The following is a 25655-nucleotide window of genomic DNA, read 5'->3' as shown; positions in this document are numbered from 1 at the left end:
TCCCTGTTCAGCTTATTTGAGTAAATATTTTTGCTCTGCCCTCTTTTTTTTCTTTTAACATCTTTATTAGAGTATAATTGCTTTACATTGTTGTGTTAGTTTCTCCTGTATAACAAAGTGAATCAGCTGTACGTATACTTATATCCCCATATTCCCTCCCTCTTGTGTCTCCCTCCCACCCTCCCTATCCCACCCCTCTAGGTGGTCACAAAGCACTGAGCTGATCTCCCTGTGCTATGCGGCTACTTCTCACTAGCTATCTGTTTTACATTTGGTAGTGTATATATGTCCATGCCACTCTCTCACTTCATCCCAGCTTACCCTTGCCCCTCCCCATGTCCTTAAGTCCATTCTCTACGTCTGCATCTTTTTTTTTTTTTTTTGCGGTACGCGGGCCTCTCACTGTTGTGGCCTCTCCCATTGCGGAGCACAGGCTCCGGACACGTAGGCTCAGCGTCCGTGGCTCACGGGCCCAGCCGCTCCGCGACATGTGGGATCTTCCCTGAGCAGGGCATGAACCCGTGTCCCCTGCATCGGCAGGAGGACTCTCAACCACTGCGCCACCAGGGAAGTCCCTCTACGTCTGCATCTTTATTCCTGTCCTGTCCCTAGGTTCTTTGGAAAGTTTTTTTTTTTAGATTCCATATATATGTGTTAGCATATAGTATTTGTTTTTCTCTTTCTGACTTACTTCACTCTGTATGACAGATTCTAGGTCCATCCACCTCACTACAAATAACTCAACTTTGTTTCCTTTTATGGCTGAATAATATTCCATTGTTTATATGTGCCACATCTTCTTTATCCATTCATCTGTTGATGGACACTTAGGTTGCTTCCATGTCCTGGCTATTGTAAATAGAGCTGCAATGAACATCGTGGTACATGACACTTTTTGAATTATGGTTTTCTCAGGGTACATGCCCAGTAGTGGGATTGCTGGGTCATACAGTAGTTCTGTTTTTAGTTTTTTAAGGAACCTCCATACTATTCTCCGTAGTGGTTGTATCAATTTACATTCACCAACAGTGCAAGAGGGTTCCCTTTTCTCCACACCCTCTCCAGCATTTATTGTTTGTAGATTTTTTGATGATGGCCATTCTGACTGTTGTGAAGTGATTGTAGTTTTGATTTGCATCTCTCTAATGATTAGTGATGTTGAGCATCCTTTCATGTGTTTGTTGGCAGTCTGTATATCTTCCTTGGGGAAATGTCTATTTAGGTCTTCTGCCCATTTTGGATTGGGTTGTTTGTTTTTTTTGATATTGAGCTGCATGAGCTGCTTGTATATTTTGGAAATTAATCCTTTGTCATTTGCTTCATTTGCAAATATTTTCTCCCATTCTGAGGGTTGTGTTTTGGTCTTGTTTATGGTTTCCTTTGCTGTGCAAAAGCTTTTAAGTTTCATTAGGTCCCATTTGTTTATTTTTGTTTTTATTTCCATTTCTCTAGGAGGTGGGTCAAAAAGGATCTGGCTGTGATTTATGTCATAGAGTGTTCTGCTTATGTTTTCCTCTAAGAGTTTTATAGTGTCTCTCTTACATTAGGTCTCTAATCCATTTTGAGTTTATTTTTGTGTATGGTGTTAGGGAGTGTTCTAATTTTCATTCTTTCACACGTAGCTCTCCAGTTTTCCCAGTACCACTTATTGAAGAGGCTTCTTTTCTCCATTGTATATTCTTGCCTCCTTTATCAAAGAAAGGGTGACCAAATGTGTGTGGGTTTATCTCTGGGCTTTCTGTCCTGTTCCATTGATCTATATTTCTGTTTTTGTGCCAGTACCATACTGTCTGATTACCGTAGCTTTGTGGTATAGTCTGAACTCAGGGAGCCTGATTCCTCCAACTCCATTTTTTTTCCTCAAGATTGCTTTGGCTATTCAGCATCTTTTGTGTTTCTATACAAATTGTGAAATTTTTTGTTCTGGTTGTGAAAAATGCCAGTGGTAGTTGAATTGATTCTGTAGATTGCTTTCAGTACTATAGTCATTTTCACAATGTTGATTCTTCCGATCCAAGAACATGATATATCTCTCCATCTGTTTGTATCATCTTTAATTTCTTTCATCGGTGTCTTATAGTTTTCTGCATACAGATCTTTTGTCTCCTTATGTAGGTTTATTCCTAGATATTTTATTCTTTTTGTTGCAGTGGTGAATGGGAGTGTTTCCTTAATTTCTCTTTCAGATTTTTCATCGTTAGTGTATAGGAATACAAGAGGTATCTGTGCATTAATTTTGTATCCTGCTACTTTATCAAATTCATTGATTAATTAGCTCTAGTAGTTTTCTGGTAGCATCTTTAGGATTCTCTGTGTATAGTATCACGCCATCTGCAAACAGTGACAGTTTTACTTCTTCTTTTCCAGTTTGGATTCCTTTTATTTCTTTTTCTTCTCTGATTGCTGTGGCTAAAACTTCCAAAACTATGTTGAATAATAGTGGTGAGACTGGGCAACCTTTTCTTGTTCCTGATCTCAGTGGAAATGGTTTCAGTTTTTCACCATTGAGAACGATGTTGGCTGTGGGTTTGTCATATATGGCCTTTATTATGTTGAGGTAAGTTCCCTCTATGCCTACTTTCTGGAGAATTTTTATCATAAATGGGTGTTGAATTTTGTCTAAAGCTTTTTCTGCATCTATTGAGATGATCATCTGGTTTTTATCCTTCAGTTGCTTAATGTGTATCACATTGATATTTGCATGTATTGAAGAATCCTTGCATTCCTGGGATAAACCCCACTTGATCATGGTGTATGATCCTTTTAATGTGCTGTTGGATTCTGTTTGCTAGTATTTTGTTGAGGATTTTTGTATCTATGTTCATCAGTGATACTGGCCTGTAGTTTTCTTTTTTTGTGACATCTTTGTCTGGTTTTGGTATCAGGGTGATGGTGGACTCGTAGAATGAGTTTGGGAGTGTTCCTTCCTCTGCTATATTTTGGAAGAATTTGAGAAGGACAGGTGTTAGCTCTTCTCTAAATGTTTGATAGAATTTGCCTGTGAAGCCATCTGGTCCTGAGCTTTTGTTTGTTGGAAGATTTTTAATCACAGTTTCAATTTCAGTGCTTGTGATTGGTCTTTTTGTTTGTTTGTTTGTTTGTTTATTTGGCAGTACACGGGCCTCTCACTGTTGTGGACTCTCCCATTGTGGAGCACAGGCTCTGGACGTGCAGACTTAGTGGCCATGGCTCACGGGTCCAGCCGCTCTGCAGCATGTGGGATCTTCCCGGACCGGGGCACGAACCCGCGTCCCCTGAATCGGCAGGCGGACTCTCAACCACTGCCCCACCAGGGAAGCCCTGGTCTGTTTATATTTTCTATTTCTTTTGGTTCATTCTCGGAAGGTTGTGCTTTCCCAAGAATTTGTCCATTTCTTCCAGGTTGTCTGTTTTATTGGCATATAGGTGCTTGTAGTAATCTCATGATCTTTTGTATTTCTGCAGTGTCAGCTGTTACTTCTCCGTTTTCATTCTAATTCTGTTGATTTGAGTCTTCTCCCTTTTTTTCTTGATGAGTCTGGCTAATGGTTTATCAATTTTGTTTATCTTCTCAAAGAACCAGTTTTTAGTTTTATTGATCTTTGCTATTGTTTCCTTCCTTTCTTTTTCATTTATTTCTCCTCTGATCTTTATGATTTCTTTCCTTCTGCTAACTTGGGGTGTTTTTGTTGTTCTTTCTCTAATTGTTGCTCTGCCCTCTTGATCTATGTATATAAATCCATGTCAGTGTCTGTTAAGAGAGTGTTTGTAGGAGATAGGTGCCCAGCCTAGGGTGGGTCAAAGGGCATTGAATAATTTCTTTCCTTCATGATGATAGAAAGTTGGATCGAAAAGCAAGTGTATCTGTGGAAATTAGAATGACCTTAAGAAATGGTTTATTCCCTGTCTAAATAATTCAGATTCAATTGGATTTTGGACTATAAAGTAAAGAGTTATTTGTTGGGGGAATAATAAGAAAAGGCAATAACCTAGTCAAATTCTTTTATAGGTTTGGTTTCTTTGAAATCTAGAATATTTCCTCTTTTTTAAAAATCACCTATCTCCCTCTATTTTTTTTTTAACCAGTTCAATAACTTAACAAGCATCGCTTATTAAGGCAGGACTCTTGTAAGAGAGTGGCCTCTCTTACTAAAGCAAAATAACTTGCAGGAGGTGAACGTTCTAGAAGCAGGGCACAGAGTAGAATGAGGCAAGCAGGCATGTGCACGACCCTGAGAGTAGTAAATGCCACCTGAAATTCTGCAGCCACGGTGCCTTGCTCGCCTCACCCTAAATCCAGCCCTGTCTAGAAGGAGCTTCTGCAGGTAATGTAGAAGTAGCTTTGCTTTGGGGATCATCCCTTTGATTCCTGTGGCTTTCCTATACTTGATTCCCAAGAAACAAGCTGTTTCTCCTTTAGAATTCTGGTTCAAGTGTGGATAAAACATGGCATTGTGGTGTATAGAAGGAGCTTTAAATCCCACTCCTGGTCGGTTTGACCTGGGTGAGGGTCCGACCACTTGGTTTCTGTGAAGTTAAAGAGCAGAACAGATGTGAAAGCACCCAGCACAGTTGATGATGATAGATCTGCCCAGGGGATTCTCTTCATTCCCCTCTCCCTGCCTGTTTCCCTTGGCCCAGTGAGAGGCTGGCATTTTCAACAAGGATTCTAGTAAGTACTAAAAGAGGTTTTTAAAAAGAATACAACTATTCACAGGAAATTTACAAAGCAAGAAGAATGCCTTTCAAAGTAAAGATTTCTAATGTCCTGAGAAAGCCCCTCCGGCCCTGAGATGCTGGTTGCCTGGTGTTGGTGCCCAGCCCCCCAGCTTGTAACCCGCCTCATTTCCTGAAGGTGGGTGTGCCTCTCAAATGCTGGCCTGCACCCGAGCTGAAGCCAAAGCTCGTGGTGAAGCAGTAAGCGGCTAGGGTCTTCCTGCTGGGCAGGACTGAGAATGACCCTACCCTTTGTGACCACCAAGTCTTTGGAGCCTCCCCAGCCTCGGTTCCAACAGGAACCCTCCTTCTGTAAACAAGGAAGTGCCCCTGGCCACAGGTTCAGCTGTGTCACAGGCACATAATACGAGTTAGAGTCGTGTCAGATTAGCAGCCTATTAAAATTCCACGAGTTTAGCTTAGAAATCACTAGAATCACTTGACTGGGTACAAAGTCCACCTCTAACGCCACACCAGCGTTACATTTTTTCGCATATGCCTGACCTGTCTTCTGATTTTCTTACTTCCTACCTCTTATAAATGCAGTTTCTATTTTTTATGGAGAGAGAAGTCAATTGATGTTTGGATAATTGAAATCTCCCTGTTACAAGGTGACCCAGTCGTTACTGATTATGTAATACCTTTTGCATCTGTATCAACTTATATCCAAAGCTATTTAAAGCAAAGAGACACTTTTTAAGTATGAAAATTCATATAAATAGGCATTGTATAGTTTCAGTATTTCCTAAATTTTAATTGAGGAAGATTTTTGCTTTTGTGTATTACCTGTGCTATTTTTTATTTACTGTTTTTCTTTACATCAACTTTAAATCTACTCCTTTTTAAAGACTTACACTTGAAGCCTTAATATCTACAATCATAGATTTGGTAGCTATGCTAGATAATTTTTAAATTAATATTTTCCAAAATACATTAAATAAAGATATAAGTATTAAAATGAAAATTTATCTATGAATCACCTAAAATTTTCTTATATAGTATCAGAAATAATAACTAAAATATACTGAGCTCTTCCCATATGCCAGGCACTTTTCTAAGCCCTTGACATGTAATAATTCATTTAATTCTCACAGTGATTACTCCCATTTTTCATAAAGGGAAACTAAGGCACTGAGAGGTTAAGTAGCTCATCCAGCTCACTCAAGGATCAGGTGCAGGTGGAATGCAGAGTCTATACTCCTAACCACTCTGCAAGAAAAACCCAGGACATGTATTTTTCCTTTTGGAAACCATTTTACCTGATAGGTTACCAGGTAACCTGTTAACCTGATCAGTTGATTTTAATCATCTAGTTATTTAGCTCTCATGGTATAAACAGCAGATTTTAAAAACAGAGAACATACCTCCTACTCTTGAGAGGATTCTAGTTCCATATTAAAGATGGGGCCTCAGAGACTACCTAGTCTAGCATCTTCATTTACAGAAAACCTAAGAATGTATTCCCCAAAATCCAGTATTCTAAGTTCTGAGCTGTAAGTAAAATTTGTCCAGTGAGCAGAAATGTGTTCACTGGCACTGGTGGCACAGTGGTTAAGTACCCACCTGCCAATGCAGGGGACACAGGTTTGAGCCCTGGTCCAGGAAGATCCCACATGCCACGGAGCAGCTAAGCCCGTGCGCCACAACTACTGAGGCTGCGCTCTAGAGCCCGCAAGCCACAACTACTGAAGCCTGGGTGCCTAGAGCCCATGCTCCGCAACGAGAAGCCACCGCAATGAGAAGCCCACGCACCGCAACAAAGAGTAGCCCCCGCTCGCCGCAACTAGAGAAAGCCCGCGTGCAGCAACGAAGACCCAACACAGCCAAAAGAATATAAATAAATTCATTAATAAAAAAAAAAGAAATGTGTTCATTGATCACTTTCTAAATCTTTTCGTCCTTTTCCTGATGTGTGTGCTCATTCAAACACGTATAAAAAGGGGTATAATACCCAGGATAAATAATTGATCTATATATGAGTGTTCTCTCTGATCCAGAGTTATTTTGAACGAGAACAGTTACCATACGGTCTGGTTCAAATCTCTGGTTTCTCTAATCCTTTATTTCAAGTAACTGGAAAAAGTAAAATATCCCAAATAGCTAGTTGTATACAGTTCTTTTTCAGTGATGTAACTGAAAAGCAATTTAAATGTATTAGTGTTTTTTTTTTAATGACTAGGGCTTATGATTGATTCTTAGTAATTATTTTGTTTTCTAGAATAAACTTATATAATAGTCTTTCACACAGTCATGTAAGATTCATCATTAGTGAGTTATTACTTAAATTGTGGTATAGCCACATAATTGAATACCATGCAGTCATGTAAAAGAATGATGTAGATCTTTATGCTTGACCTGGAAAGGTTTCTATGATGTAGTATAAAATTCCGATCTTAAAGGATACAGTAGATACTATAAAAATTATATAATTAAGAACTTTAAATATTAAGAATCTAATATGATCTGGAGAAGTTCCACTTTTTATATAGTCTCCTTCTGCAGAAGTATTCTGATATATTGCTTAAGACTTTGTAATCCACACCTGACTTTCCCATGCTTACATTTAAAATTTTTAAAAATAAGTTAACATGAAAACTAGAATTGCGTTGGGGTGGCCCTGTAGATCCTGCTTCCACCCAGAGTGTCTTCTGTAGTGACACCACGTTAAGCAGACTCCTGGAAGGAAGGGGCATGCTGCTCCCGGCAAGTGGATCTCCGGGCTGGGGCCTGTTTTGCAGAGATAACAGGTGAGAAAAGAAGTTGAAAATTTGCAGACTGTTTCATAGCTCCCAGGTGGGAATGGAGGTGATGACAACAGAGTAAAGAGAAGATAGGTCCAGCTCCTGTGGCCTTGGGAAGACTGGAAAGGTAGCGAACGAGTAGCTGGTGGACTGGTATGCCTTTCTGGGCTTAAGAGGAAAGAAATCTCTCTCAGCTGCAGCGCTTTCCCGCCCATCTGGTTCACTGCACCTGGAATTGTATTGTGGGGGCAGGAAAGTGCTTCTCAGCAGGTTTGAAAGAATAGGTAAGAGTCCAGGTGGGAAGCTGCATCCAGTCTGTGTAGCCTGCAGCATGACCAATCTGATAGATCTACCATAGGGCGGATCAGAAAACCTGGGTTTGATGCCTAGACCCAGTCTAGCTGCTCTTCTCAATGGAACTTTATCACCCCTCCCTAAGTTTCTCTTTTATCTGTAATGCAAAGAACATGATAATGCCTTGTCTGCCTTGTCTCTGTGGATTGCTGTATCAAATACAATAATGCATTTTTAAAATATATTATTTATTTGTTTATTTTTGGCTGTGTTGGGTCTTCGTTGCTGTGCGCAGGCTTTCTCTAGTTGCGACGAGCGGGGCTACTCTTCTTTGGGGTGCGTGGGCCTCTCGTTGCGGTGGCTTCTCTTGTTGCGGAGCACGGGCTCTAGGTGCATGGGCTTCAGTAGTTGTGGTGCATGGGCTCAGTAGTTGTGGTTCGTGGGCTCTAGAGCGCAAGCTCAGTAGCTGTGGCACACGGGCTTAGTGGCTCTGCAGCATGTGGGATCTTCCCGGACCAGGGCTCGAACCCGTGTCCCCTGCATTGGCAGGCAGATGCTTAACTACTGTGCCACCAGGGAAGCCTTTCATAAGTCTTTTAAAGCAATTAATAGTGTAGTCATTAATACTGGGCATGTAATATTAACAAATGATGAAATGTTTATTGAAGTTCAAAGTAAACTTCTACTTACTTAGATTGAAGAATGAGGTAGCAGGTTGATTGGTATTTGCAGAATTACCACATAGACCATACATACATTGATATTTTAAAAACTATATTTGCCACTAAAAATACGCAAAACACAATTTAATGACAATAGCTAACTTTTTTTTTTTTTTTTTGGCCACTGTGTGCAGCTTACAGGATCTCAGTTCCCCAACTAGGGATTGAACCCGGGCCACAGCAGTGAAAGCCCAAATCCTAACCAGTAGGCCACCAGGGAACTCCCTACAATAGCTAACCTTATTGAGCACTTACTATGTGCCAGGCTCTGTGTAAAGAGCCATCTAAGAATATTTTTCATCAGATACAACTGCAAGTATTATTCACATCTTACAAATGAGATAACCAAAGTTTAGAGAGTTTAAATGACTTTCCCAGGGTCACTTGGCTATTAAATAACAGAGCCAAGAACTCAAACACAGATCTAACTTTAAAACCCTAGTCAACAATTTTGCTGTACTTCCTCTCTGAGACATAGAATTCTGGGTTGACCATTGCTATCATCACACAGGTCCCTGAGGAAGTGGAGTACATTTATAAAGTGCTGAAAGAAAAGAATGGTCATTTTTAAATCTTTTTTCTCTCTCTTGTTTAAATTGCATCATTTCTATTGATCTACCTTCAAGTTTACTCTTTCGTCTGCCATTATTATCTATGCTTCTGTATGTAATGTGTCTTTTTCCTCTGGCTTCTTTAATGATTTTCTCTTTATCACTGGTCTTCAGTAATTTGATTATGATGTGCCTTGGTGGGTTTTTAAAAAAAAAAACTTATTCTGCTTGGGGTTTGTTGAGCTTCTTGGATATGTAAGTTTATAGATTTTTATCAAATTTGGAAATTTCCAGCCATCATTTTTTCTTATATGTTTCATGTCCAACCCTCTTTCTTCTCTCCTTCTGAGATTTCAATTACATATATGTTAGACTACTGTTGTCTCACAGGTCACTGATGCCCAGTTCAATTATTTTTAGTCTTTTTATTTCTGTGCATGATTTTGGGTAGTTTCTATCGGTACTCTGCAAGTTCACTGATCTTTTCTTCTGCACTAATACTCTGTTAATCTCATCTAGTATATTTTACATTGAAATATTGTACTCTCCATTTCTAGAGGTTACTCTGTAGTCTTCCATGTTTTCCTCCACCTTCTTGAACACATGAGGCATATTTATAAGAACTTTTAATGTCCTCATCTGCAGATTTCATTATGTCTGTCATTCCTGGGTCTGGTTCTATTGATTGATGTTACTCCTAGTTGTAGAGCATATTTCCCCGCTTCTTTGAATGACTAGTAATTTTTATTGGATGCCAAACATTGTGAATTTTACATTTTGGGGTACTAGGTTTGGTGGGGTATTCCTTTAAGCTGTTGTACTTTGTGTTGGCTTTAGTTAAGTTACCTGGAATCAGTCAGATCCTTCTGAGGCTAGATTTTACATCTGTTAGGGCCTTTGCTCTAGGGCTAATTAATGCCCACTGCTAAGGGAATACACTGCTGAGAACTCTACCCAGTGCCCTAAGTATTACATGGTCTTACATGCTGTGCCTGGTGGGAACATAAACCATTCCCAGCTTTGTGTGGGCTTCAAGAATTGTTTGTCCAGTGGTTTTTTCCCTGGCCTTGGTTAGTAGTTTTGTCTCATTAGGCACAGGTCACTTCTCAGCCAAAGACTCCAGATCTCCACAGTTTGTGCCTCTCTCCTCTCCAGTGCTCTGCCACACAGGATTCTAGCTGCCTTGACCTTCCTGACCTCTGCTGCGTTTCTTCTCAGCACAGCAGGATTGCTGGCCTCTGTTCCGGTTCCCCACTCCTGTACTGTGGCCTGGAGACTGCCTATAGGCACTAAGCTGGAGCAGTCACAGGGCTCCGGTCATTTGTTTCCCTTCTGTCAGGGATCACAGTGCTGCGCTGCCTGCAGTGTCTGAAAATGGTTGTTTTATTTATTTTATTGCTTTTCTAGTTATACAAGATGGGAGAGTAAATCCAGCCCCTGATACTCCATCATGAAAGGAAGCTGGGGTCTGTGGTTTGTCTATAAGATCTTCTTTCATAGCAGAGACTTACTGAATAATTTCAAATCCGTGCCATATATGAATAGTATTATATTAAAAGAGCTGTGGACTAAGAATCAAAATCAGGGTCCTAATCCTTGCTTGGTCATTTAACTTTCAGCTTCTCACAGTACGGACTTTTGTGACACTCTACGCAGATGACCTAGAGCAATTCACTTCTCAATTTAATTCTCACCTGTAGAAGGAAGGTTATAAATGTTCCTTGTAACACACTGGGGTGATACAAAGTGCGAACATAAGAAAATGTGTCACTTGGCTTGGGTTGAGCTATTTTCAAGCAGAAGCCGGCTTATTGTCACTCACCAGTCTTCATTGTCTACATTTCTTTTCAGGCACCGTACTGGACATACCTTTTATGTGCATTAGGACTCTTTATCTACCAGTCACTGGATGCTATTGATGGGAAACAAGCCAGAAGAACAAATTCTTGTTCTCCTTTAGGGGAACTTTTTGACCATGGCTGTGACTCTCTTTCCACAGGTAAGGTTTTAGTGGAGGTTTTTTTCCTATAGTTGTTTTTTTTTGTTTGTTGGTCTTTTAATGATGGCTTAAAAACTGAGCTGTTTGGTTTGTTTTGGTTTACAGTTGGAAGCAGTTTTGCACAGTGTGTTTTGAAAGTCTGTTCAGGAATTTATTTTGCTTAGTGTGCCTTATTTTCATGCCAAGATTATGCACCTTAAAATTCTGTATTTCTAAACAGTCAGTGGCAATCATTTAATTAATTATTTTAAATTCTTAATGGTTCTTGTTTCTTTCAGTTTTTATGGCAGTTGGAGCTTCAATTGCTGTTCGCTTAGGAACGTATCCTGACTGGTTGTTTTTCTGCTGTTTTATTGGGATGTTCATGTTTTATTGTGCTCACTGGCAGACTTATGTTTCAGGCGTGTTGAGGTTTGGAAAGTAAGTATGTATTTTAAGTTGTACATTTAAAAATATAATCAAATTCATTTTCACTATCTGTCATACTTCATTTATCCATAGTAAGGGGGACAAAGTGTCAATCAGGAATTCAAGTTACCTTTTAACTTATTGAAGCATCCATAAATGCTACACCTTAATTTTAATCTTTCAGGTATTCTTCATGTTATAGTTACATATTTGATGATAATTGTATTTTTTTCCCTCTTCTCCAACTTACTAACCCAAGTACATTAGACAGGAGAAAGAGAAAAATAAGGGACCTGAATAATATAGAAAAAGGATATGCAGTACTTAAAAAAGTAGCATTTGCAGCAAAGGAAAGAATAAACAAGACGAAAAGACAACCCTCAGAATGGAAGAAAATATTTGCAAATGAAGCAACTGACAAAGGATTAATCTCCAAAATATACAAGCAGCTCATGCAGCTCAATATCAAAAAAACAAACAATGCAACCCAAAAATGGGCAGAAGACCTAAATAGACATTTCTCCAAAGAAGATATACAGACTGCCAACAAACACATGAAAGAATGCTCAACATCATTAATCATTAGAGAAATGCAAATCAAAACTACAATGAGATATCATCTCACACCGGTCAGAATGGCCATCATCAAAAAATCTACAAACAGTAAATGCTGGAGAGGGTGTGGAGAAAAGGGAACCCTCTTGCACTGTTGGTGGGAATGTAAATTGATACAACCACTGTGGAGAACAGTATGGAGGTTCCTTAAAAAACTACGAATAGAACTACCATATGACCCAGCAATCCCACTACTGGGCATATACCCTGAGAAAACCATAATTCAAAAAGAGTCATGTACCAAAATGTTCATTGCAGCTCTATTTACAATAGTCCAGAGATGGAAACAACCTAAGTGTCCATCATCGGATGAATGGATAAAGAAGATGTGGCACATATATACAATGGAATATTACTCAGCCATAGAAAGAAACAAAATTGAGTTATTTGTAGTGAGGTGGATGGACCTAGAATCTGCTGTACAGAGTGAAGTAAGTCAGAAAGAGAAAAACAAATACCATATGCTAACACATATATATGGAATCTAAAAAAAGAAAAAATGGTACTGGCGAACCTAGGGCCAGGAAAGGAATAAAGACACAGATATAGGGAATGAACTTAAGGACATGGGGAGGGGGAAGGGTAAGCTGGGACAAAGTGAGAGAGTGGCATTGACATATATACACTACCAAACGTAAAATAGATAGCTAGTGGGAAGCAGCTGCATAGCACAGGGAGATCAGCTCTGTGCTTTGTGACCACCTAGAGGGGTGGGATAGGGAGGGTGCTAGGGAGATGCAAGGGGGAGGGGATATGGGGATATAAGTATACGTACAACTGATTCACTTTGTTATATAGCAAAAACTAACACAACATTGTAAAGCAATTATACTCCAATAAAGATGTTAAAAAGAAAAAAAAGCATTTGGCTTATGTGATAAAATAATGAGATATGGAATCTAAAGGTCCTTTTTGGTCAAATTTTTGTGTGTCCAGAAAGGGTAATCCCTTTACAGCAGTCACCAACAACAGTAATCATGAGACTCTCAGCTGTGGTAGACAGTTGATGAGATGATGTAATAACATTGTAATATTTGCCCCGATGCCTCATTCTTAGACACCAGGAAATAGTGCACAAGGCAGGAACTCTGTTCTCTATCCCTCTTTCCATCAGCTCCCTTTCTGCCTGGTCCTTTAATAGCTGTCTGCCATTGGCTCATTCTCTGCTTTGGCTTCCCCGTCTACTGATTCTTTTTAGCCACACTTTATTGCTGCATGGGAAAAACAGTAGCTCTGAAAAAAATCTCTGATGATGATAAATGAAAGAAGCTCAAAACTACGGATCGTTAGCAGAGTGAAGGCCTTTGGCAATTTTCCACATTGACTCTAAATTAGGGAATACTCACAGCTATCACCTCTGAGCACTTGCATGGTTCTGGCATTGTACTCAGCGCTTTACATGCCCTATCTCATTTATTCCTCACATTAATCCTGTAAGGGTATTACCGCCACTGTACCAATGAGGCAGAGAGGTTCTGTAACTTCCTTATACTGCTAAAAAGTGTAGAGCCAGGGTTAAAACTCAAGTCTCCCACACTCTTAACGACTGCTGCTCAGTACTGTGGGATTATCAATGTATTAGGTACTGTGGAAGGATACAAAATGCATTTTTTAAAAATCCGTTTTAGGAACTATATAGTATACTGTAATAAAGGGATAGGATAATACTTCTGTGACACTGCTAATACAGTCCATAACCATGTGGAAAATGACCTGCTTTAGGTTTCCATAGCACTGAAGAAATCCTAAGTAAGGAGAAGCTGGCTGTAGGCTGAGTTCGTTTAGGAAAGCTTTTATGGAAAATGTGAGTCTTCAGCTGATTCTTTACCCACTGGTCAAGAACCCAAGGATCAAATTCCCAGGCTAGGGAATTCCCTGGCGGTCCAGTGGTTAGGGCTTGGCGCTTTCACCGCTGGGGCCTGTGTTCAATCCCTGGTCAGAGACCTAAGATCCTGCAAGTCGAGCAGCCAAAAAACAAAAAAGCCAGGCTAAAAATTCAAGGCAAGAATGTAAAATTAAGAATCTGTACCTATGTATAGATTAAAATAGGCTAAAACAGAAACATAGCTTTGCAAAGTCTAATGCATTTTAGTTAATATGGTGAACTTGCTATGGTAAACTGGAGTCATATAACAATGCAATGTTCTGGTTAATTGTTATTTAATGACAAATGCAATGTTCTGGTTAATTGTTGTTGTTATTTAATGACTTAGACTTTACCTTTCTGGCTTATAACTTCATTCAAAATCTTTCTGAAATGAATCAGTTCACATTCCTGGCCCAGTTGTATATTTTATACTCATTTGCTATTGACTGAGAGCCTAACGTGTGCCTAGAACTGCACATACAAAGATGAGTCACTTGCCGATGGCATATGCCAGACAGATTGGGGTAAAAGCATTCTAGGCAGGAGCATGAGGAAAGGAAGTACTCAGAACATTCGGGGAATGGCCGTTATGGTTGGGCACCATGCATGTCAGGGACTGGAGGAGGTCCTGCAGTGCCCAGGGGTCAACCATGTAAAATACTTACTCTGTATGGCACAGATCCTAGTCTGTGTATTTTTTCACTTTACCAAAGTAAAGATGCCATTGAGCATTGAGTAGGATACATTGGTTCCAGCTTAACACTATAAGAAGGATCTGTATGTAGGACATCAACCAAGCCTCTGGAAATGCTTACAAACTCAGTCAGTATCAATTGTTGACTAGGACGTATTTCCTGAAAATCTGTCAATTTTTGAGAGGTTTAATTTTTATGGTGTTTATGTTGTTAGAATACAGATATATGAAACCAGGCTAAACAATCTCAGAATCTACTGTGGAAATTCATTTTATGAATGTATTCTTGGTTTAAGCCTACTTAACGTGGTTTCCCTTGTTCTGAAAGACTGAAGAAAAATATGCCAAATAAGAGCTTAATTGGACTAAAAAACTTACTACATTTTGCTGTTTAATTTTTTTCCAATTTTCAAAGACCTTTAAGTTATTTATTACTATTGCTCCTGTTTTAAGTATACTAGTGAAAAGCATAGGCTCTAGAATCAGATTGGGTAGAATCAAATTCTGTCTCCAAGATACCAGTTGTTTGGCCACAAATAAATTATGTAACCTCATTTTTTTCAGTTTCTTCATCTGTAAAATGAGAATAATCATAATTGTGTTTAAAAGGTTATTGTAAAGATTAAATAATAATGTATATAAAGGACTTAGTACAGAATCTGGAGGACAGAAGTACTCAGTAATAAGGTTAGCATTATCATGACATATCCTTTAATTTAATTCAGTTTCTTTTGTATGTTTACTTTGAGTGACATTGAAAAGTAACTCTTACTAAAAGAAAATCAGATATCATGTATTAATCAGTAAGTTACTGATAAGGAACTAATTTCATAAGGAAATAAGCATACAGAAGAAACTGAGTTAAAATAAATTTGAGGATGGAAGGTCAATATAATTTGATTTTATTGAATACTGATGTAATATTTTTACAATGAATTTTAATAAATATTTTTGCAGTATTCATACAAATATTTATTAAGCATCTGGTATATGCCAGGCCTTGCTCTAGGTTCTAGGGTAACATGAGTAAACAAAATATGAGTAAACAAAACAGACAAAAATCCCTGCCCCCCTTGGAGTTTATGTTCTAATATGGGAGACAGACAATAAAGCAAGCCAAACAAGTAAATACTGCACATAACACATTAGCTAGTGAGTGGTAAGCGCTCTGTGTCATGAACTGTGAAGAGTCTGGGATTTTACCCTTACAAGCTACCGAGCGAGCCGGTTAATGTTTCCTGAATGCTGAGAGAAGACACAAAACTCCTGGGTCAGAGGCAGAGGACAACTTTATAACTCAGGGCAAAAGCAGTAGCCTGAGGTTCAGGTTCATGCCAGGTTCCCTTGCTCCACTCCCGAGCCCCATGGGGTCATGCGGTGGGACTGGATGAATGCCTGCACATGTGGTGGGTGGCATTATGGGAGAGGAACACTGAGGGATCTGTTGCTTTTATAGTAAGTGGAAGCAAGCCTACTCTTTGCTGGGAGATGTAACCTCATCCTTCAAGGTTGCTCACTGCATACACAGCCCTGAGAAATGGCCCGGGTAAAGGGTGCTCAGGATCTTGGATTCCTTGCACACCCCACAGGAACGTGCAGGGATGCTCAGGGTCCATGGCAGAGTGCCTCTCCTAATTGTATGAAGAAAAATTAAACAGAGAAGGAAGAGAGTTATGAAATACTATTCTGTTTTTCTTATGAACATAAAAATACTGTTTTATACTGTTTCATAGAACAGAAAAAGAAATACTATTCTATTTTACTTGTAGATATTTTGTTGTATGTTTTATCTCCTGAAAATATGTAGATTTTAGTACAAATATGAATTTGTTATCTTGAATAAGATAATTTAAATGACAAAACATTAATAACTATCTCAAACTATAATTTTCAACTTTTAATTAAGGATTTTTAAAAGTTAATCAGTGATATATTAGTATTTTCCTTAGTATAGTTAGTGAAATAATTTACAGGATAACAGTTAAAATCTGTCCCTATATTAATACTTGCCATGTGAGATAAGGCATATCTTATTTATAGCATATTTGCTCCCATGTATCAAGGGTCTGCTTCCATGCAATTCAACACAGCAAACAATACTTAAAGTTTAATTAAAAAATCTAAACCAAGTCCAATGTTGACTTGTATTATGTGGTACTTTGTTATTTACATGTGAATATTTAGACTCGGTGTTAATTTTCTCTTCTTCCAAAATCCTTAGAATTTCCATATGGTATTATGTCCATTTTTCCACATATTTGTGGTAAAGAACTAATTTCTACCCTGCCCGCCCCCCAAATCCATCATGGAGAGATAACATGCAATTAAAAAATTAAAAAACAGACTTACAAAATGCAGTCCCCAATATTTCATTCAATTCAAGAGATACAAAATTACTCTATCAAACTATGATGAAAGTTTCTAAATGCTTACTCTCAATTTCTATACTTATTGCGGACTGTAACAAACCCTAGACCACACTTTGAAGAGCACTGTTGTAGATTGTTCTCTATAATAGTTTGAGAATGTACCTGCACCATATCCCCAGTATCCGTCTTTCTTGGATTTTTTATGTCTTTGGATTTACTTTTTAAAATCTTGGACCCCCTAATGAGTTCTCTAAGTTTGTAAATTGTTATACAGATTATTCTTTTACTTGTCCAATATATCTTTCAAGCTTCAACTGGCTCTTCATATTTCAGATATTTAAGGATTTTGTTAGTGATTCCACCCTTTTTACCATATCCTTTCAGCTTTCTTTTTTCCAGACTCAAGAATTGTCATTTAACATACATGCATGAACACCAACATTCTTCATTGTAAAGAAAAATTTACTGAGAAAAAATAAACAATAAAAAATTTCCAAAAAAAAATTGTCATTTATTTAGTTTATCCTTAAAAGGCAGAGAGGAAGAATGAAGCTTTCAGTTTAATTTAAAATCTGTGGTGTGAGTGATGCATATGTGAAACCAAGGTTCCTAGCTCAATCCCTGTATGTGTCATTTAGTTCAGAGAAAGTTTGTTCTATAATTTCTGTCAGCTTTTCTAGTTGCTTCTGGTCACTAATCATATCCTGGAAAAATTATGGATCAACTTAATGTAATTCTACCACTGTTACTGGAAAAAGAGTGCACAATTCTAATAATAAATCACAGGTGTAGTAGCAAGAATGTTGGCTCTGGAGTATAGTAATATCCTATAGTAATATCCCCTGTTTCAATACAGGCATGAAAAATCATTTCAATTTCCCCTTCCCAAAAAACAGGCATAATTTATAGTTCATAAGACTCATAACTGATCTTAGTAAATGTTATTACTTTTCCTCCTTTTTCTCCACAAAATACCGTACATTATATTATTACATTTACCTTTTTCAACTAACTTGACTATTTCTCCATGCAGCCTGGGGGCCTTGGTTTGCCCAGCACTGATCTTACAAATCCTGGATGTTATTATTTTCCTTTTATTTATGCATTAATGTTCCATTCACCTTCTCCTTCTAAATACCCCCAAAATAACTCAGTTGAGAAGTCTTCTCTTCTATATCTGGATCTGTTCCCTACATTTCTTATATTTGCAGAACAATAAGTATTCCTCTAGCATCTAAAAACTCCAGGGCATCCAAATGGAGATGCAAAGTAGGTAGACAGATATAAAAATTTGGAGCTTGGAAAAAAAAGATGTGGATTAGGAGAAACGGATTTAGAGGTCATTAGCATATAGATGGTAGTCTTAGGTATACATGTAATACTCAGAGAATCTAAAAAGAGAAAAGAGGAATTCTGGAAACAGCATTTAAGATGTGGAGGAAGGAGCCTGGGAAGAGCTTCCAGCAAGCTAGGAGAATCACGAGAGAACATGGCAATAAAAACATAGCAAAGCATTTCAAGAAAAAGGGAGTGATCAGCATTTTAAATATTGAGAGGAGTTATGCGAGATAGTAACTGAAATGTATCCCTTGCATTCAACAAATTGAAAGTCACTGTTTACCTTAAACAGTTTTAATAGAATGGGGCCAAAAACTGGACTATAATGGATTAAGCAGCAAATATGAAGAGAGGAGGAAATTACAAATGTGGACTACTTCTCAGCCTGTTTTTGGAGCAAAGGAGAGAGGAGTTGATAGCTGCAGGGGATGCAGATTAGAGACTGATGTTGGTTTAGTGGGAAAATGTCTGTGGAAACCAAAAAACTATAATGATTATTAGTAACATAATGAGAAAAACTTGGAATTTTCCCTACTTTTTAAATGAAATTGACTTGAGAGTGTTTAAGAATTTGCCTTAAATCATCTGGTGGTTTTTATATTATCATAATTTTTCCTGATTACAAGAGTAATACATGATTGTTATTAAAAAATTCAAACTTTGCAGAAGTATGTAAAGTAGAAGATAAAAGCCTTCTGTAATCTCCGTGATAACTGTTATTAGCAATTTTATATATGATATACAAGTTTTTTACCTATATGTAAGTGCATTGTTCTGTAGGCTTTTTCACTTAATAGTGTAGTTAATTGATAATTCAGTGATGAAACTAAAGGTAAAAATAAAGTAAGCCTATAGAGATTTTTACATCTTTTGATTTTAATATAAGGTTAATTAAGCTTCGTATTTAGGAATTTGATTTACAAACATCTGTTCTTTATCTTTCCTCTTTAGAGTGGATGTAACTGAAATTCAGGTAGCTTTAGTGATCGTCTTTGTGTTGTCTACATTTGGAGGAGCAACAATGTGGGACTATACGGTAAATCTGAGGATTTAAATTTATATTTAAGTACTTTAAAATATTTAGGAAAAAGATTGCATTGTTAATTTTCTTCAGAAATCCTTGGAGTTGTATTTAATAGTCATTCCATTTCTTAACCTTTTTTTTCATTTTATAATTTTACTATGCTATATACCTTATTACAGCATGAATATACTACCCTATGCATGAATGTACTACCACATAAAAGAAAACGACCCCATTTCCCTAATATAAAATTAAACAGACTAGTTGAACTACCTTTTCAGGCCAAAATTTATTTCATAAAATAGATACATAAAACGTAAATTCAGTAAAATATTTTATGCTTGAAACTTGTCCCTCAATATTAGGAAAGAAAAGTTGCTAATTTGCATTTTTTTTATAACCTACTATAGTGAAGTTTCCCATGTTAAGGAGTGTTTTTATTTTCTGCGTGGTTGGAGACCTCAGTATTTTGATAAAATCTGACTCTCAGGAGGCCACTGTTATAAATTCATGCTTTGTATAGGCAGAAAATTTATGAAGAAACTATTCTGTCTCTACAACCTAAGTTTACAGTATTGGCTGACTAACACTTCATGCCCAGAGAGTTAAGAAGAGTAATAAGGATAATATCAATAGTAAACAACTAATACTTACTCAACATTTACTATGTTCCTAAATATTTTACTATCACTGTTTTCATCTGACCCTCAGAACAACCCTGTGAAATAGATACTGTCATTTTTGTGTTTTATAAATAAGTCTTAGTAATTTGTCCAATGACACATAGCTAGTAAGTAAGTACTGGAGCTGATTCCAGACTCTGTTTTTAGTCACTAAGCTATATAACCCTGGTAAAAATAGTAAGAGATACAAAACTAAACATACTCTTACCATAGGATCCAGCGACTATGCTTCTTGGTATTTACCCAAATAAGTTAAAAATTATGTCTGTGCAGGGAATTCCCTGGCAGTCCAGCGGTTAGGACTCTGTGCTTTCACTGCCGTGGGCCCAGGTTCAATCCCTGGTCAGGGAACTAAAATCCCACAAGCTGCATGACACAGCCAAAAAAAAAAAAAATTATATCTTTGCAAAAACCTGAATACAGGTATTTATAGCAGCTTTATTCATAATTGCCAGAACTTGGAAGCAAGTCCTTCAGTAGATGTCCTCCAGTGGGTGAATGGATATGGTACATCCAGGCAATGGAATTGTATTCAGTGTTAAAAAGAAAGAGCTATCAAGCCATGAAAAGACATGGAGGAAATGTAAATGCATGTTATTTAGTGAAAGAAGCCACTCTGCAAAGCCTCCATATTGTATGATTCCAATCATATGATATTCTGGAAAAGGCAAAATGATGGAGACAGTGAAAAGACCTGCTATTGCCAGAAGTTATGGGGTTAAGGAGGGATAAATGGACAAAGTCCAGGGGATTTTTAGGGCAGTGAAACTATTCTGTGTGATACTATAATGGTGGATACCTGTCCACCTGTCATTATGCATTTGTCATTTATGCATTACGCATTGTCATAGAACGTACAACACCAAGAGTGAACCCTAATATATACTATGGACGTTAGGTGATAATGATGTGTCAGTGTAGGTTCATGGATTGTAACGCATGGATTGTATCACTCTGGTGGAGGATGTTGATAGGTGGGGAAGCATGTGTGTATGAGTGCAGGGAGTATATGGGAACTCTGTGTACTTTCCGTACAGTTTTGCTGTGAACCTAAAATTGCTTTAAAAATTAAGTCTGTTTTTTAAAAATTGTAAGAGATTTCCCTGTGGCATTTAGTTTCAGAATTGCCAATCACAGTTCATATCACTAGGCTCAGAAATAGACTTTGAGCATATTTTTAAGTAGAGGAACATTCCCTGAGATACTCATATTCCTTCTTATCATGTAAGAATAAATAATAGAATCAAGGATACATAGGCCTCTAAAATATGCTAGAGGGATGTGATGTGTCTTTCATGGTACCTGTTCAGCCAGTACCCATTAGAAGGGGCATGTGGACTTAGAGGCAGTTAGGCAACTCTGGTCATTGTCAGATGTGGTGTTTTAAATTTGGAATTCTGATTTGGTTATACTGGGGAAGAATTTAATCTTAAAATCATTTCATTCAGTGTTTTGGCAGTACCATAGGAAGAAAGCATACCTACTTATTCTCATCAATAAGAATACTTAATTTAGATATAGATCTTCTAAATTTAATTGTTGATCTGTAGTTTCCACAAATTTTGGTGCAGTATTTCAGAGTATATTTTCAGTACACAATAGCCTACAGCTTTTGGCAATTCATTGTTACTGTCTTTTAAATCCTTTGCTGCCTTTGGAAGTTTTCTTGAACAGCAATTGACCAACAGGTAAATATATATTGCTAGAGATTTAATCCTGGATATTAACTACACAAAACTTTTGCATGCATACACGTTTGTCACATTCATGATGCAGACCCTGGTGTCTGACTGTCCTGTGATGCTGCCTTTTAGACGTACTAAAGTCAAGTGAACTATCCTTTTTCATGTTTCTTTAAGTCAGATGAAGGCTTGTGAGATGAAATACTTCATCCCACTTATTTAAATAGACTTAGCTGGATTTTTCACTTTAAGAGATAAAACCATTAAAAGAAAAGTTACCACTTCAGGTTACATTCCAGAAGTTAAGGTTTGATTATAAGAAAAAGAATAGCTTATTGTACAGGGCTGTACCATAATGTTTCTTTACTTTTTAATAGGAAAAGAAATTCTGTTTTCTTAATGATGTGTTTCTTTCCTCTACCCCTAAAGATACCTGTCCTAGAAATAAAATTGAAGATCTTACCAGTTCTCGGAGTAGTAGGTGGAGCAATATTTTCCTGTTCAAATTATTTCCATGTTATCCTCCATGGTGGTGTTGGCAAGAATGGATCCACTATAGCAGTAAGACATTAATTTCATCATCATTCAGTATTAATTTTATGATCAATTTTCTTTTCACCCAGCTACAGAGATACTAAAAATATGACAAAGTTCAAGAATAGGGAAGGAAACTAAATATCTTAAAAGAATTCTTTTTAGGCACATAACACAAAAGCATTTTTAAAACAGTTTAGACTGATGTTAAAGAATTTTTCCTCTTTCTACAGCCTTTCTCAGAGTAGACTTTTGTGACATTCGATTTAATCATCTGCTGTTTCATTACTGTACATAATCAAGAGTTGCCATTTGTCTTCTTGCTCGTTGTGCCTGGCCCTGATATAGGAGAGGAGGAGGAGGAGGGAATGAGTTCCTGGTTGAATGTCAGGAAAGCTGCCAAAGGTCATGGTTTCACATATGGGGCAATTTATTAGTCATGATGTAAATTTTATTGAAATTTCACTGAAATGTATTTTTAAAACTATCCCAATATTTTAAAAGGTAAAAATTTTATCCTCAGTTCTGGAGTCGGTACAACTTGTATTTGTGTTCTTTACACTTTGCTCATCTATAATTCTTTTGTATTTATTCATATTTGTTTTTTAAAACTTCTTCAATACTTTTACACAGGAAAGAGGCAGAAAGGAATTCTGCCTGGTTTTTAACAAATATAACATAATATCCATGTGTTTAAAAAAACATATTGTCATCTTCAAGGTAGTTGATCACAAGAAGATAAGTACTTATTCCAGTGATGCCATCTTCTGTCAAAACCTTCTTGGAGTGCCTTTAAGCTACAGTTAATTCTCTCTAATTTCTTCAGTGCTGTAGTTCAAAATTTCTATCTTTTAAGGGTGGGTTTGATTTTGAGAAAAAGTCATTTGAAGCTAGGTCTAATAAATAAGAGGAGTAAAAACATGAAATATAGCATTTTTAGTTTTAAAAAAGACTCATTCTCTTAAATGACTTATAAATTGGCTCTTAAGCCTATTTCAAAGGAATCCACATAATTCATAAATTATCTTTATGAATATATTTTATATACATAATTCAAAGGCAAAGTATAAAACTCACTTAGATACATAAGTTCTGATATATTTGGAAATTTTAATTTGTTGTGTTTTGAGGTGTTTTGTCAGTTAACCTCAGAATTGCTTTAGAAATGTTAAAGTATTCTGCATAAGATGCTTAAGAATACTTTTTGCTTGACCATGGATGATAAAATAGAATACTTGTAGGAACATGAGCTCCACTAAAGATGATGAGATCTAGTGATAATCAGTGTCCACTTTAGAATATTTTACTAAGACATAATTCATTAAATGTTTGAAGGAAGCCAAGAAATCAAACACTATGTCTAAGGAGTGGTTGATTTCAAACTCTTAAACTGGTCGTTTTCCAACTTTTTTAGCAGCAGATTTCCTTGAATAAAATTTACAGAACCAAAGTACAGGTAAAAGCACTGTTTTAATAATCTAAATATTTATAACATTACTATATAGTATAGTGTTTTATTAAGATACAATTTTGTAATATTTATAATATTCATGTAATTTTATAGTAAGTTCTAATTTATAACATATAGACTTAATAAACAAGAATAAGCCTGCTTTAATGGATACATTTAAATTGGTGGTTATATATTTAGTAAGCCTTAAAATCAAATTTATTTCAATATTTTGTTTAGGATAAGCAGTGCTGAGAGCATCCTGATTCGCATAGATAAAAATGTAATGGGTCGGGTTGTACAATGTTACGTAAGAGGGCATTTGTAGTCTAAATGCAAAAGGCAGGGGCAGGGGTGGGATATTGGTATAGAGAGAGACCAGGGCAGAATTAAACTCCTCCTAATCAGTGATTAAGATTGTGAAAAAGTGGCAGGTTAAGCTTTATTTCAATATCTGCACAAAAATATGTTAACTTGGCAATTGGAGTGTTGATGGCCTTCAGCATGGTAAAATTTGGTATGGAATAAATCATGTTATTTTTTTAGTGGTTATTAGTTTAAAATGTGTGTTCATATAAAATTGGAACCAAACATCTAAGCACTGTATTACCTCTGTGTAACCCTAGGTTTCTGTGGAAGTTTGAAAAGCATGGCTAAGGTCTGTATACTCCTTTAGGCCATACGTTATCATACTCTTCTCTAGGTCTCTAGTTCCTAACACAAAATAGATGCTTAGAAAATATTTGCATTGTAATAAATGCATTTTTAAAATTTGGTGCTGATTTTCTGCTTTATCCATTAGGGTACCAGTGTCTTGTCACCTGGACTCCACATAGGAATAATTATTTTACTGGCAATAATGATCTATAAAAAGTCAGCAACTAATCTGTTTGAAAAGCATCCTTGTCTTTATACCCTAATGTTTGGATGTGTCTTTGCTAAAATCTCACAGAAATTGGTGGTAAGAACTTCTTTTAATTTATGATTCATGGTATAAATATGTACTTGTTCCTCAAACACAAAGCTGGAAACTATTTCATACAATGGGTAGGTTTTTTATGGTGTTATCATCACAATAAATAGTTAGCTCTTTGTGCTCCAAGTAATACTGTAAATGAATGTTAGATTCAGAGACAGACTCCTTAGTATAGTAAGTTCTTTTAATTATTTGTTTAGCAATGATTATCAATTATAACTTTCTGATATCAAGGAATTTAAATATTAGAAACTTTAATAAGCTACCCAGTCATGAATTTGAGAAATTTTAGATTCAGTATTCCCATATCAAATGTGAGGTTAAATAAATGGTCTCTTTATCCTTATTTGTCTTAATAGTAAATTAAAGTTCTAGGTAATTCTATCCTGAAACTAAAAGCTAAAACATTTAAAATTTAATGGTGAAATTATTTTGTTTACTTTTTTATAGATAGCTCACATGACCAAAAGTGAACTGTATCTTCAAGACACTGTCTTTCTTGGCCCAGGTCTTTTATTTTTAGACCAGTACTTTAATAATTTTGTAGACGAATATGTTGTTCTATGGATAGCAATGGTAAGTGCTTTCTTGGTAAGATTTTTATTTATTTTTAACAAATATCAGATAATACTATGCTTAAATGAGTCATTTCAGTGAGATATCAGGTAGCCTTACTTTCTAATCTATACAGTAACTGTTTCTGAACATTTAAAATTACTTCTTTAAAGCTTGCTTTATATTGTGTTTGAAAACGGCCCACATATCTGGAGATCAGGGTTCCAACAACCTAAATCCTTAAAAACACAACTGTGTACCTTAAAAAAAATAGTACCAAAAAACCAGTACTAAGATGTCAAAAATCACTTCAACTCTCTGGCAAAGGACTACAGACATGTATTAGTGTCTGACTTATTTAATCCAGCTTGTTAGAATTATTATGAGCTTATAGCAGATAACAGGTAAATTAAATGTAGTTGGTCTTAGCAGAGGTGGGCACTATTGTATCAAGAACT

At 36.8% G+C, this 25655-nt stretch overlaps 1 protein-coding gene across 5 annotated transcripts in view; it reads left to right on the top strand.

The window, feature by feature from the left end:
- The window catches only part of CHPT1 (choline phosphotransferase 1), a 37228-nt gene that overhangs the window by 4628 nt on the left and 6945 nt on the right, over window positions 1–25655 (top strand). For 4 of the 5 annotated variants that reach the window (XR_012324228.1, XR_002172926.3, XM_019918684.3 and 1 more), the window contains exons 2-7: window positions 10855–11002; window positions 11281–11422; window positions 19245–19329; window positions 22112–22243; window positions 24469–24627; window positions 25093–25218. Coding sequence is in view for 3 of the 5 variants with exons in the window: in XM_019918684.3 (XP_019774243.1) it covers window positions 10855–11002; window positions 11281–11422; window positions 19245–19329; window positions 22112–22243; window positions 24469–24627; window positions 25093–25218 (792 nt within the window). In the remaining 2 variants the exon portion in view is untranslated. Of the gene's footprint in view, window positions 1–10854; window positions 11003–11280; window positions 11423–19244; window positions 19330–22111; window positions 22244–23630; window positions 23673–24292; window positions 24325–24468; window positions 24628–25092; window positions 25219–25655 lie in introns of those variants that run through there. The other variant, XM_073788284.1, reaches the window with a different exon arrangement.

Source organism: Tursiops truncatus, chromosome 11 (assembly GCF_011762595.2).
Source record: "Tursiops truncatus isolate mTurTru1 chromosome 11, mTurTru1.mat.Y, whole genome shotgun sequence".
Taxonomy (NCBI): Eukaryota; Metazoa; Chordata; class Mammalia; order Artiodactyla; family Delphinidae; genus Tursiops; species Tursiops truncatus.
Note: the sequence above shows the minus strand (reverse complement) of the source record. Positions and strands in the feature narration are given on the sequence as shown.